The sequence below is a fragment of the Pristiophorus japonicus genome, chromosome 5 (assembly GCF_044704955.1).
Source record: "Pristiophorus japonicus isolate sPriJap1 chromosome 5, sPriJap1.hap1, whole genome shotgun sequence".
Lineage (NCBI taxonomy): Eukaryota > Metazoa > Chordata > Chondrichthyes > Pristiophoridae > Pristiophorus > Pristiophorus japonicus.
The window spans coordinates 152320040-152335177 of NC_091981.1; the positions used below are offsets into that span (position 1 = coordinate 152320040).

Sequence of the window (15138 nt, forward strand, 5' to 3'; positions counted from 1 at the left end):
AAGCTTTAACATGACCTCATTCGAACATCTATAGTACATCACCATTATATATCAGATTATATTATAATTGCATAACATTACATTGTAATTGCATAACATCAAATTACATTTTAATTGCATAACATTACATGCGTAACTACGATATTTTCAGTGTTTACTAATGATTCACACATTGCACAATGCACATTTCTCATTACTCACATGTCTCAAGGGTGGGTTCGGCCACACCACGGGATGTGACCGAATGGCTTTCTGGCCCCACCAAAGCCACCGCGAGCTCCTCGTTAGCACCTCAACTATGCATCATGGCAGAGCCCCCACCCGTCCTGCGTTGCTCCCGATTATTGATCGAGATCTTCTTCTGTAAATGATACGATAACATTGCACGGCATAAGCAAATGGATCAGGGGATTTAAGACATTGAAGACATTTAAGATTGACAGATTAAAATGTTCTATTACAAATTAGCATTACGTTGCATATTTCACATTACAACATTCAACTTTATGCGAGGTTGCATAAATTTATTCATAATTTAGTTATGTTTAAATGTAACCAAATAACATTGCAAATTCTAGTTACTATTTAGATCATTATAAATTTCAACTTACTCTCGCAGCTGCCAGTAGGCTGTTCCAACGTTTGCGGCACTGGTCCGGTGTGCGCGTTTCATTAGATGTCAACATGACCACCTCGGCAATCTCTGTCCAAATTCTCCGATATGCACGGGGTGGAGGTTTCCCATGCCCACCCCATGTCAGATCCTCCCACCTGGTGCTGCTAACATTCACGAGGGCCTCATTGGCCTCCTCGCTGAAAGGCTTGGCCCTACGCCTCTCAAGTGATGCCTCCATGTCGATTAATATGAGTTTATTCAGACCACAAAATACTTTCTCCTCTCTCTCTCTCTCTCTCTCTCTCCCCCCAACCCTCACAGAGCTTCTGAGCATGTGTGATGACCCCTGACCTCCCAAAACGCAAGAAGGAGCATCAACCTGGAAAGAAAATCAACCTGCACATGCGCAGTAATGCGTTGCTAGGGAAGCTTTTTTTTTTCATTCACTTCTGTTTTCTTTGGACGATCGTGAGATTGCTGAGAAATCACATCACCCATTTGACATCGCTGGGGTAAGGCCGATTGGAAAATCGCAAAAAAAAAAATGGGCCTTGAGCCGGCGATCAGCACGGGCGATAGATCCCGCATCGCTGGAACAAGGCCCATTTTTTTCGGCCTTAGCCAAAAAGTGCAAAGTCTAGCCCTAATATTCCTGGTCCCGAACTACATGTTGAAGGGTGGAAGATGTCTGTGTATGGATTTTTTTAACGTGTGGTGGCCGTTACACACCAGCCACCACACGAGCTTGACAAAGCTTAGTCTTGGTCCAGTGGCAAGGATTATCCAAGACGACTGGAAACTAGCTCTGCTGCACGGACCTAATGCACACACATCACAGTATGGGCTGTCCCATGCTGCCCCTAGGCCCTCGCCTCTTCTAGGCCCCAACCACATCACTCCACGATCTCTCGCTGCTCCTCTGCCGCGACCTCGTCGCTCCTTCACCCCGACCTCGCCGCTCCTGCCCATGCTCCAATCAGCGATCTGGATTTTGGTGACGTCCAATCCAGTTGCCCTCTTCACAGCCATTGCTCTTCTGCACCAGCACACGCTGTACCTTGAAGTGGTATGCTCCACGTTGCTCCTCCTTTAAGGCCCCGACCTGCTGCTGATGGTTCTCGCAGGTCGGGGCTGCTGCGCTGAGTAATGAGTTTGCTGGCAGGAGTTTCATGTTTTGGTCTGACAAGTTCTTGCAGGCTTCACATCAAATGTTTTTCACTTAAATAGCTGAATTAAAGCACTCTAGATAGACAATGTCCAATAAACTGCCTAATTAATTAATGAACTAGCAGGAACCTTCATAATACATTTCATTTCACTATGTACAGGGTTCTCGGAGGGCATGGCCATAAGAATGTCTGATCGAATAGAACAACAAGTTATAGGCAGGTCGAAGCCCCTTCTCTTCAGCTGACAGGATGACAATGAGCTTGTAACATGAGCAAAGCGCTGCATTTGAAATGCATGTCCACCTTTCCTTCACTAGCTCTTAATAGAATCCAAAGAATTTGTGTGATTGAGTTCTGTTTTCTCTTGTTTGAAGGAGCTATCTTATCTCCCAAATCAATCTTGCATGGCAAAAAGCTCTTTTTGTAAACACAGACACATGTGGTTAACTTTCTATCACCTTGTACACTGATCTGGAGTCCGATTACAGCAATAGCTCAAGCTAAATAACAAAGCATTAATAAAAATCAATGTTACAGTCTAATCTGTAGAAAACAAAAGGCCTACTTTAATAGACACCATGGGCTAGAACCTCCACTTTTGTGCTTATCGCCCAGAAATGGGCGTTATTTCCAGCATGGATGTTAAAAAAGGATTTTCAGATCGCCGGCTTCTCGCCTATTCTCAAAACACCTAGTTTACGTTTTTGAAAATGGACGTTACCGTAAGCGATATCAAATGGACGGTAACGTAAAATTTATTTGACCTTCCGCCGTAATGTGTGGCTGTCCTTAGCAATGGCATGGCAACGCTCGATTCCCGCGATTCAGGAGGTGGTAGGGAATTCCACAGGTTAACAACTCTCTGAGTGAAGAAGTTTCTCCTCATCTCAGTCCTAAATGGCCTGCCCCTTATCCTAAGACTGTGTCCCCTGGTTCTGGACTTCCCCAACATCGGGAACATTCTTCCCACATCTAATCTGTACAGTCCTGTCGGAATCTTATATGTTTCAATGAAATCCCCTCTCATCCTTCTAAACTCCAGTGTATAAAGGCCCAGTTGATCCAGTCTCTCCTCATATGTCAGTCCAGCCATCCCGGGAATCAATCTGGTGAACCTTCGCTGCAACCTCAATAGTAAGAAAATCCTTCCTCAGATTAGGAGACCAAAACTGAACACAATATTCCAGGTGAGATCTCACCAAGGCCCTGTACAACTGCAGTAAGACCTCCCTGCTTCTATACTCAAACCCCCTAGCTATGAAGGCCAACATACCAGTTGCCGCCTTCCCTGCCTGCTGTACCTGCATGCTTACTTTCAATGACTGATGAACCATGGCACCCAGATCTCGTTGCACCTCCCCCTTTCCTAATCTGCCGCCATTCAGATAATATTCTGCCTTCGTGTTTTTGCCCCCAAAATGGATAACCTCACATTTATCCACATTATACTGCATCTGCTATGCATTGGCCACTCACCTAACCTGTCCAAGTCACCCTGCAGCCTTTTAGTGTCCTCTTGACAGCTCACACCGCCACCCAGTTTAATGTCAACTGCAAACTTGGAGATATTACACTCAGTTCCTTCATCTAAATCATTAATGTATATTGTAAAGAGCTGGGGTCCCAGCACTGAGCCTTGTGGCACTCCACTAGTCACTGCCTGCCATTCTGAAAAGGACCCCGTTTATCCCGACTCTCTGCGTCCTGTCTGCCAACCAGTTCTCTATCCACGTTACCCCCAATACCATGTGCTTTGATTTTGCACAATAAACTCTTGTGTGGGACCTTGTCAAAAGCCTTTTGAAAGTCCAAGTTCACCACATCCACTGGTTCCATGCACAAAGACCCCCAGGTCCCCCTGTACTGCAGCACTTTGCAATTTTTCTCCATTTAAATTATAATTTGCTTTTCTATTTTTTCTGCCAAAGTGGATGACCTCACATTTTCCTACATTATACTCCATCTGCCAAATTTTTGCCCACTCACTGAGCTTGTTTATATCCCTTTGTAGATTTTTTGTGTCCTCCTCACAACTTGTTTTTCCACCCATCTTTGTATCATCAACAAACTTGGCTATGTTGCACTTGGTCCCTTCATCCAAATCATTAATACAGATTATAAATAGTTGAGGCCCCAGCACCGATCCCTGCGGCACCCCACAAGTTATTGTTTGCCAACTGGAAAATTACCCAAAATTACCGGCAGGGAAGGCTGATCCTGAGGCCCTCATCTCTGTTCCCAGAGCCTCATTGTCAGCCTTCCTTGTCTCTTCAGCCCGAGGCAGCTTCCCGGAGCCATCCCCCCTTCAGAAGCCAAGCTGGGAGTCTGAGTCGGACCACAATCTCCAGTCGTTTAGGCTTTTTCGTGTATTTAACATGAGCGTGAGCGAGTCTGAAACTGTGGGTTCCGGAGGCCCCTTCACTTGGGGGAATGGGGGGGGTGGGTGGGAGGGGGGAGCGTGGGGGCTTTAGTTTTTACTTGGGCTCCCGCAAAGGCCTCAGGCTATAGCTGTATTCATCATACCAATTTCCTGGACAGTTTGGGTGGACTTAATATGCGCCCTCCAGTTAAGGCCAAGGTAGACAGCATCCACAGTGCCTCCGCCACCCTGCTTTCACATCTTGCAGCTTATTGGCATCTGGTGAACTTCAGTCGTGAAGGCATCAGAAGGAAGGTTATTGCCTAGTGAAACTAGTCCTGGTCCACCCACATTTCGGGTCTGGCGGACCTTCCTGCAGGGTTTAGCGCATGTCCCAAATTCCCTGCCACCAGATACCTTGGGGCCGGCTTTACTGACCAGGAGCCTAATGCCTCGCAGGTGAGATGAGGGAGCAATCCCAGTTACAGAGTGAGGACCACCTTCAGAGAGGAGTTAGATGTAGTCCTTACTACTAGGGGGACCAAGGGGTATAGCGAGAAAGCAGGAATGGGGTACTGAAGTTGCATGTTCCGCCATGAACTCATTGAATAGAGGTGCAGGCTCGAAGGGCCGAATGGCCTACTCCTGCACCTATTTTCTATGTTTCTATCCCAACTCTCTGTTTTCTGTTCGTTAGCCAATCCTCTATCCATGCTAATATATTACCCCCAACCCTGTGAACTTTTATCTTGTGCAGTAACCTTTTATGTGGCACCTTATTGAATGCCTTCTTGAAATCCAAATACATCACATCCGCTGATAGGAACTTTCAAGGTGAGTGGTAAGAAGTAGTAGGAAGATATAGGCTTCTACTTGTTTACATCTGTACCAACAGATCTTATCAATCTATGTTGTGAATTATATTTTTTTAAGTATTTTGGAAATAGCCATGATTGTCTGTATTTTGTTTTTTTAATTAAGAAACTGAAAAATATACAGGTCAATATACTCACTGATTCCATTTTAAAATATTGTAACCTTGCCTCTAAAGAACATCTAATAAAAATGTGTTTTTTGCTTCAGGTGCCCTGAAAGTCTACGACCAGACACAGTGAGACCCTGTCTCCTGCCATGTAGAAAGGACTGCATTGTAACATCTTATAGTCACTGGACACCTTGTCGTTTATCATGTAAAGAAGGTGAGTACTGACATGTTTGTTACATTACAGGTATAAATACACAGGTTTCATACTGAAAAGGGGTACAAGAAGCATAAGCTCTTGATCCCCAATTCCATAATCTGTAAATTCATAAACTAGAGCCCAGATTTTAACCCCCTGCACCCGATGTGAATTGGACATGCGAGGGGTAAAATTATCGGCAGCGAGGCACTTACCTTTGTCCACACCATTTTAGCAGTGTGTGGAATGAAATTGTCAGGGTTTAATGACATTATTCAGACCCCGGTGCCATTTTAACTAGGCTTAATGAGGTTGACGCCTGATGCGTGCTTGGCCAGGGAAACCTAGCACCAAGGAGCTGCAGGCCCAGAAGATGGCTGAGAAGATGAGTTTATTTTTTTTAGAAAGGTTCCTTGTGGGCCGGAAGGGATAGGAGTGCTATTCTGCATCCTGTAAGGCCTCCCTTCCCTGGCCATGATTGCTTGCGTTCCCCCCAGCCCGCCTCCCACCAAACCACTTACAGGTCCTCAGCAGAAGCCCGCTGTCATGCTCATCCTGCACCCACCCACCTACCTCATGTCATTGACATGGGATCAGGCAGGAGTCGGGCCTGGTGTATTCAAATCAGGGCCGAGTGATGAAAAGGCTTGGGTCTCATGTCAACGAGCTGTGGTAATTAAGGGATATGGGGATCGGACTGAAAAGTTGAGTTGGGTTTGAAGATCAGCCATGATCTTATTGAATGGTGAAGCAGGCTCAAGGGGCCATATGGCCTCCTCCTGCTCTTAATCTTTATGTTCTTATGGGTTGTATACTGATGAAGATTGGGTTTAATTCATTTGTTGATGTACTGGAAAGGCAGATTTACTGTCATCGAATCTGTGCTGTATCTGAGTTGAGAATGGTTGATGTCTTCATTGTGTCTATAGAAGAAAGGGGTTCTATTCCCTGTGTAGACCATTCTTTTGTCACTGGCACCATGGCTTGAAAGCAACACATGCAGATGGGAGGAATATTTCCTCTTTTTGCTGGCTGCAAAAAGTTACATTTTATGAATTTGTGTTTTTGTTGTGGAGTCCATCAGAAGCACAAAGATCAACAGGCTGTAGGATTTGCTGCCCATTGAAATGAATCGACCCTCTGACTTCCTTGTCTAAATTTCCAATGCGGGCTCCAGGTGGGCGAAGCTCCATGTCAGGAGCAGAAATTTGTAAATATATAAAACTCAGTCATTTAGGGTTAGGGTTAGTGTTCCAGTTAGTACAGAGGGAAGACATTAAGTATAATATATTAAATAAATATATATATATATTTATTTATTTCTATATATAAAAATATACAAGTAACAAATTAATGGCCTGCCTTCTTTATTTATTTGGAATTATGATTTTGAGCTTTTATTTTTCAGAACTGCTTTGATTTAAAAAATGTCTTCAATGTATTGTACAAATGTAAAAGCATTTCAAACCTTAAATCATTCTCTTGATTTTTCCTTTGTGTGCTCTGAGCTGTATCCTTTGAAGTTCATTTATCTCATATGGCTAGTCTTTCTATAATTTGTTCTTGTATGGGTGATTGACTTTTTATTCTCCAAATGAAGCATGCAGAAAGCACGCTTTCATCGTAACATTAGACTGCACTTATCATTTCTCATTAGAGCATTGTGCTACATTTTTTAAATTTTAAAGCTGGCACCCAATGAGTCACAGACCCTTTCCACCTTATACATGATGGGCTTCAGCAACCAAATCATCTTTTCATATGATGGCAGCATGATTAAATATGCCCATTTTAAAGAACTGGATTCACTTCTTTATCCTATTCAAAGCAGCTGAAACTTTAAACTCGTGCCACCGATCCTACAACTGCTAATTCCTTTCTGTTCATTTTAAACAAGTATGACCTAAATAGCCTATTTTTTTGGCCGAAAATTGTGGCCTTGCAAATGCCGGTTTTCGTGTCGCGCAATGTGCATGTGTCGAGAACCGGCTTTTCTGATCCGCAAACTTTCTTTTGACAGATCCAACGCATCCCCGCAGGAAGGACATCTGCAGGGCAGAGATTAGGCTATTTGCCCAACTCTTACCCAGCAAATGTCCTTCAAAGTCTTACGCCTGACAAAAGCAGGCGCATAACCTACTTTTACCAGCATAAGAGTTTTAAAACATAGAAACATTACATTTAATCACTCATTTTATATTAAAAACCCTGTCCATTAAGATAAGTTTATTTTTAACCCTATTAAAACACATTAAAAAATAATTTAAAAAACCATTTTTTTCTAAAACATTTAATTACATTTAATTTCAATTCATTTTAAATGTGAGCTTTTTTTTAAATTTATTGTGTTGTGTTTCTTGTTTTTGGGAGGTATTCTCATTGATAGCAATGGGAGCTCGTAAAAACAGAGCTCCCATTATTATCAATGAGAATACTACATTGTGATTGGTGGTCCAGGCCCACGTGATTCCAGGATACGAATATGTATCTGGAAGACATGTTCCCATATGCTGCGCAGCTAATGGAGGCCTCCAACCAAAATCCTACGTTCCTCTGGGATCATGGCGTATTTCCATAGATCTTTTTCGGTTCGGAAGCGTTCGCCCGAAGGAAGCCTCTGACTGCAATTTTCCCCCCATAATTTGCAGTTCTACACCTTATTTGTCTTTGGTTCTTTGGCTCTTTCATACATTTCTTCTGCTTTTTCCCTTTCATGTTTCCCAATGCCTTTACCTTGTGTCTGTCTGAAAATGATTCAACAATTTTGATTCTGGCAATAATGGGGTAGTAATCGGACCTCATTGTACCTTCTTTACGAGTGTAAACAAGGCGCAACATGAGCCTATTCTGGAGTCCAACATTGTGCACCCAAAGGACGCCTGAAAAACATCTGACTCGAAATTGGGTGGGCCATTTTTCTGGCATCCCTGGTGACGACCTAAAATAGGCATTAGGCCCCTTAGGTTGGTTGGCATTCAGTGAAGCAGATGCCAGGCATACTCTGCTTAGGATTCTTCAGCAGCCCCCAATGAAATGTAGGTTTATGTTTTAAAAAATAAATTAGAACGTGCTGCTAAGGAGTGCTCCCTGACTCTACAGCACTCATGATTTCCCCACCATCCCCACCCTATTCCTGCTCCATTCCCCCTCTCCTGGTCATGCATTCACCTTTGGAAAAGGCCGAGCTGCCTGGGGGTAAGGGTAACATAGGCGCTGTCAACGCGCCCAAAATAAGCAAATCGTGGGGTGTCTCTAAGCCTCCTGATTGGGGTGCGTGCTGTCAGCACCAGTATTCCCTTTAAGCTGCAAGGACGTGCAGCACTTCATGGGTCCCGCGCAGCCAGTGAGCCTGCTTTTAAATTGTAAAAAACGCAGATGCGCGGACTTTTGAATGGACCGAGCATATCATTAAAGGCACCATGCAGGCCCCCCAAAATTATGGGGAACATTGGTCGGTGCGCCACTGGTCATGCACTCAAAAGTGGACCATAATCAATTTCCACTTCCCAGGGCAGATTTTTGTCTACTGCCTCCCTGGTAATCTGGCTGAGTGGATCATGTGATTGTACCCACCTGGTTTTCATTTCATTGTCATCTCATTTGAAATCAATCAGTAAAATTGCATAGAGAGGTGGTCATCAGCTCCACCTGATCAGCACCCAACTGGTGAAGCCAAAAATCTACCTCTGTAAATATATACATAAATACACACACACATGTTCCTCCTTTCCAGCTACTGACACTATGGGGTACACTGCGTGGGGTGAGGCTCCCAGCACAATCTTGATCGATGGAACATAGGTCAAAGATTCAAGCACTGAGGTCAATGCACATGATTTGCAGCGTGCTTGAATATTCTTTTCATTAAAATATCTATCAGGGAAATTGGGAATGCCATGAATCAAGCACAGTGAGCTCTGAACCTCGGTTTTGAACCCACTTTCCCTTCAGGGAAGACCCCACACTGGCAATAAAATTTACCCCCAAAAATCCAAGATGGATTGAACTACACCAATTCTTTGGACCTATTCTTGCCATGGGATCAAAAGAATAAAGTAATATTAATGGTCATTCCATGATCCGATGCTTGCAAGGAGTGCCTCTAGGGAAACCATGGGCATGCAGCCATGATTTTCCATCCATTAAAATTATTAAATTGTAGACTAAGATCAAGAGCTACAATCTCACCATTTCCTAAGATACACTCCCATAAGTGCTGCTCCCCACTGGGATCACTGGATTTCAGAATAATTTTTTTTTTCCTATTACACATGCATTGTATTTTCTATTAAAGACACAGGCTATCTTAATTATCCAAACTGGTTCAAAATGTTGCTATTTTTCTTCATTTAATGAGCATAATACAAAACAGAAAACGGCCATTTGGCTCATTGTGAGTATGTCGGCTCTTTGAGAGTGCTAGTCCCTGCTAGCAACGAGAAGCCAGAACCTTGTCCCACTCCCCAGAGCCCTGCATTTTTTTTCCTTTTCAAGTGCATATAGCCAATTCCCTTCTGAAAGTTACTATTAAATCTGCTTCCACCATCCTTTCAGGCAGTGCATTCCAGTTCATAACAACTTGCTGCATCAAATAAATTCTCCACCTCTCACCCATGATTCATTTGCCAAGCATCTTAAATCTGTGCCCTCTGGTTGCTGACACTCCTCTGTCAGTCGAAGCAGTTTTTCCTTACCTACTCGATCAAAACCCTTCATATGTGTTCCTGTTGAACAAAGCTCTGCATTGGCAGTGCTAATTCCTAAAATGTACATGGAAAATAAGTGCATGTAAGTGTCTCGTAACTTCTTATAGTGCATACAATCCAAGTCTTGTTTATTAACCATTGTAATATTTCATTACTTTCAGGAGATAATACTATAACAAAACAATCCCGGCATCGTGTCATCATTCAATTGCCATCAAATGGAGGGCATGATTGCCCTGACACGCTCTTCGAGGAGAAGGACTGTGAGAGCCCTCGAGTCTGCAGTAATTACAGGTAAAAATGTCCATCAGGTGAATACAATCTAATCAGATCAGACTCGCATTTTGCCCAATTTATACAAATTTCTATGTAGTTTTCTTTAAACAGTTAACATTTTATACATGTTCCAAACTTTCCCATTCACTACATAAAAAGATATGTTTCCCATCCAGAATTCCCCTCACTCCGCGCACCCACTATTCCCCTCCCTGCCTCACTCTAAATATCGGGGCAAATGTATCAGTTACCTGTATGATAAAGTACAGAGTTAGTGTTGTATATGTAAACCTGTAAATACCTTGTGTAGCCATGAGAGGGCTCATCCGCTGGAGTCCCAAGGGATCCCACAATCCCTTGGGAGCACAGGTACTTAAGGAGGCCTCACAGGCTGGAGAGGCACTCTGGAAACCTGCAATAAAAGACTAAGGTCACACTTTACTTCGAACTCACAGTATCCAGTCAGACTCCTTTTCATTCATACTTAACAACTGGCGACGAGATACAGATGAAGAACCCAATGATGCAGAGAACATTGGGCATCCTGGAGAAATTTTCGGAGAGAGATGATTGGGAAACCTTTGTGGAGTGACTCGACCAATACTTCGTGGCCAATGAGCTGGAAGGAGAAGCGAACGTTGCCAAACGAAGGGCGATTCTCCTCACCGTCTGCAGGGCACCAATGTATGGCCTCATGAAAAATCTGCTTGCTCCAGTGAAACCCACAGAGAAATTGCATGATAATTTGTGCACACTGGTCCGGGAGCATCTGAACCCGAAGGAAAGCGTTCTGTTGGCGAGGTACCGGTTCTACACCTATAAAAGGTCTGAAGGTCAGGAAGTGGCGAGTTATGTCACTGAGCTGAGATGCCTTGCAGGACATTGCGAATTTGAAGGTCATTTGGAGCAGATGCTCAGGGACTTCTTTGTACTTGGCATTGGCCATGAAGTGATACTTCACAAACTTTTGACTGTCGAGACCCCAACCTTGAGTAAAGCCATAGCGACAGCCCAGGCGTTCATTGCCACCAGTGACAATACTAAGCAAATCTCTCAGCACATGAGTGCTGCTATAAGTACTGTGAAAAAAGTGATGTTGTTTTCAAATCGCAACATACAGGGCAGGCCCCACATGCCTGCAGCTGCACGTCTGCAGATGTCTCAGAATCCAGCATCAAGGGTGATGAATGCAAGGCCATTAACACCTTATTGGCGCTGCGGGGGTGATCATCGTTTCCATTCATGCCGCTTCAAAGGGTACATTTGCAAGGGCTATGGAACATTGGGACACCTCCAACGTATGTGCAGGCGAGCTGCAAACCCTGCTAATCCTGCAAACCACCATGTTGCAGAGGAGGACAGATCCACGGTGGATCACGACAAACCAGAGCCTCAAACCGAGGAGGTCTGAGATGCACATATTTACCACAAAGTGTCCACCGGTATTGCTGAAGGTTGAATTAAATGGACTCCTGGTGTCAATGGAGCCGGACACGGGCATGAGCCAGTCCATTATGAGCAAAAAGACTTTCGATAAATTGTTGTGCAGCAAGGCCAGTCCTGACTCCCATTTGCACTAAACTGAGAACTTACACAAAGGATCTGATTCCCATAATCAGCAGTGCCACTGTAAAGGTTTCCTACGATGGAGCGGTGCACAAGCTACCACTTTAGGTGGTACCGGGCGATGGTCCCACACTGCTCGGCAGGAGCTGGCTGGGAAAGATTCGCTGGAACTGGGACGACGTCCGAGTGCTCTCTTCCGTTGATGACACTTCGTGTGCCCAGGTCTTAAACAAGTTCCCCTCGCTGTTCGAACCAGGCATCGGAAAGTTCCAAGGAGCAAAGGTGCAGATCCATTTGATTCCGGGAGCGCGACCCATCCATCACAAGGCGAGAGCAGTACTGTACATGATGAGAGAAAGGGTGGAGATCGGGCTGGACCGGCTGCAACTGGTGAGCTTCATTACACCGATCGAATTCAACGAGTGGGCCAGTCCAATTGTCCCAGTCCTCAAGGGAGATGGCACCGTCAGAATCTGTGGTGATTACAAAGTAACTATCAATCGTTTCTCCCTGCAGGATCAATACCCACTACCAAAGGCAGACGACCTTTTTGCAACGCTGGCGGGAGGAAAGACGTTCACGAAGCTGGACTTGACCTCGGCATACCTGACGCAGGAGCTGGAGGAATCATCGAAGGGCCTCACCTGCATCAACACGCACAAAGGTCTCTTCATTTACAACAGATGCCCATTTGGGATTCGATCAGCCACGGCGATATTCCAGAAAAACATGGAAACCTTACTGAAGTCGGTCCCACGCACGGTGGTCTTCCAGGACAACATCTTGGTTACAGGTCAGGACCACAGTCGAGATTCTGCAGAACCGGGAGGTGGTTCTTAGTGGGGCTCAGCGTTTTCCTGGTGCCTGAAGTGGAGTTCCTGGGGAGAAGAATCGCGGCGGATGGCATCAGGTCCACCGATTCGAAGACAGAGGCAATCGAGAATGCACCGAGGCCACAGAACGTGATGGAGCTGCGGTCGTTTCTAGGACTCCTGAACTACTTTGGTAACTTCTTACTGGGTCTCAGCACACTGTTAGAACCACTACACGCCTTACTGCGTAGAGGAGACGAATGGGTATGGGGCAAGAGCCAAGAAAATGCCTTTGTAAAAGCTAGAAAATTGTTATGCTCAAACAAATTGCTTGTGTTGTATGATCTATTAAAGCGTTTGGTACTAGTATGTGATGCATCGTCGTATAGGGTCAGGTGTGTATTGCAACAAGCTAATGAATCTGGGAAATTGCAACTGGTTGCTTATGCATCCAAGAGTCTGTCTAAGGCTGAGAGAGCCAACAGCATGATTGAAAAAGAAGCGTTAGCGTGTGTTTATGGGGTAAAGAAAATGCATCAATATCTGTTTGGACTCAAATTTGAATTGGAAACTGACCATAAGCCAATGACATCCCTTTTTTCCAAAAGTAAGTGGATAACTACGAATACATCGGCCCACATCCAGAGATGGGTGCTCATGATGTCTGCATACAACTACGCCATCCTCCACAGGCCAGGCACAGAAAACTGTGCTGATACTCTCAGTAAGCTGCCATTGCCCAGCACAGGGATGGAAATGGCACAGCCCGCAGATTTAGTCATGGTAATGGAAGCATTCAAGAGTGAGCAATCACCCGTCACAGCCCGACAGATTAGAACCTGGACGAGCCAGGACCCCTTACTGTCTCTAGTAAAAAATTGTGTGCTTCATGGGAGCTGGTCCAGTGTCCCATTGGAAATGCAGGAAGAGATAAAGCCGTACCAGCAGCGCAAAGATGAAATGTCTATACAGGCAGACTTCCTTCTGTGGGGTAATCGTGTAGTGGTCCCCAAGAAGGGCAGGAACACTTTCATCAGTGATCTCCACAGTACTCACCCAGGCATTGTGATGATGAAAGCGATAGCCAGATCCCAAGTGTGATGGCCCGGTATTGATGCAGACTTAGAGTCCTGCATGCACAAATGTAACACATATTCGCAGTTAAGTAATGCACCCAGGGAAGCGCCACTAAGTTTATGGTCTTGACCCTCCAGGGTCCATGTCGACTATGCAGGCCCGTTTTTGGGTAAAATGTTCCTAGTGGTTGTAGATGCGTACTCCAAATGGATTGAATGTGAGATAATGTCAGCAAGCACATCCACTGCCATCACTGAAAGCCTGCGGGCCATGTTTGCCACGCACGGTCTGCCTGATGTCTTTGTGAGCGACAATGGGCCATGTTTCACCAGTGCCAAGTTCAAAGAGTTCATGACATGTAATGGGATCAAACATGTTACATATGCCCCGTTCAAACCAGCATCCAATGGTCGGGCAAAGAGAGCAGTGCAAACCATCAAGCATGGCTTGAAGAGGGTAACTGAAGGCTCACTGCATACTCGCCTATCCTGAGTCCTGCTTAGCTACTGCACGAGACCCCACGTGCTCACTGGGATTCCACCCGCTGAATTACTCATGAAAAGGGCACTTAAGACAAGGCTCTCGTTAGTCCACCCTGATCTACATGAACAGGTAGAGAGCAGGCGGCTTCAACAAAGTATATATCATGATAGCGCAAATGTGCCACGCGAAATTGAAATCAATGATCCTGTATTTGTGTTGAACTATGGACAAGGTCCCAAGTGACTTCCCGGCACTGTTGTGGCCAAAGAGGGGTTTAGGGTGTTTCAGGTCAAACTTTCAAATGGACTCATTCACCGGAAACACTTGGACTAAATCAAACTCAGACTCACAGACGACCCAGAGCAACCCACATTGGACCCTACCTTCTTTGACCCCCCCCAACATACACACCTGTGGCAACCGACACTGCGGTTGACTACGAAGCAGAACCCATCACCTGCAGCAGTCCAGCAGGACTCACTACACCAATAGACTCATTACAGACCTTATTGTATGCAAGTTTATATATTGTACAAATCTGTGTTCATATTATTAATTCAATGTAAATAAATATATTAGTTGCTTTAGTTTGTAAATGATCACAAATGGTACTATTTTAAGGAGGGTGCAGGAACAGAGAGACGTAGGGCTCGAACCTCCACTTTTTTTGCCTGCTTAATGCCCAATTAACGGCCATTTTACGCTGAAATGACTTATAACGCCCATTTAGCGTCCATTATGGCACAAAATGGAAACTGGCAGGCATTTTTCGGAAACTTATCACCGAGCGTTACTTTTCCCATGTGCTTAATGCCGAGAAAAAATGTTATCGTCCGCCCACTTTTTTGAGGTGGAATTAGCAGAATGGGCGAATTCAATGCCCATAATATCGG

The 15138-nt window shown here is 44.8% G+C and overlaps 1 protein-coding gene across 2 annotated transcripts in view; it reads left to right on the forward strand.

Annotated features, from left to right (window-relative positions):
* Positions 1-15138, forward strand: part of LOC139264479 (thrombospondin type-1 domain-containing protein 7A-like) — a 757124-nt gene that overhangs the window by 618537 nt on the left and 123449 nt on the right. For both annotated transcript variants that reach the window (XM_070881020.1, XM_070881021.1), the window contains 2 exons: positions 5228-5343; positions 10193-10325. In XM_070881020.1, the coding sequence (XP_070737121.1) occupies positions 5228-5343; positions 10193-10325 (249 nt within the window). The remainder of the gene's footprint in view (positions 1-5227; positions 5344-10192; positions 10326-15138) is intronic.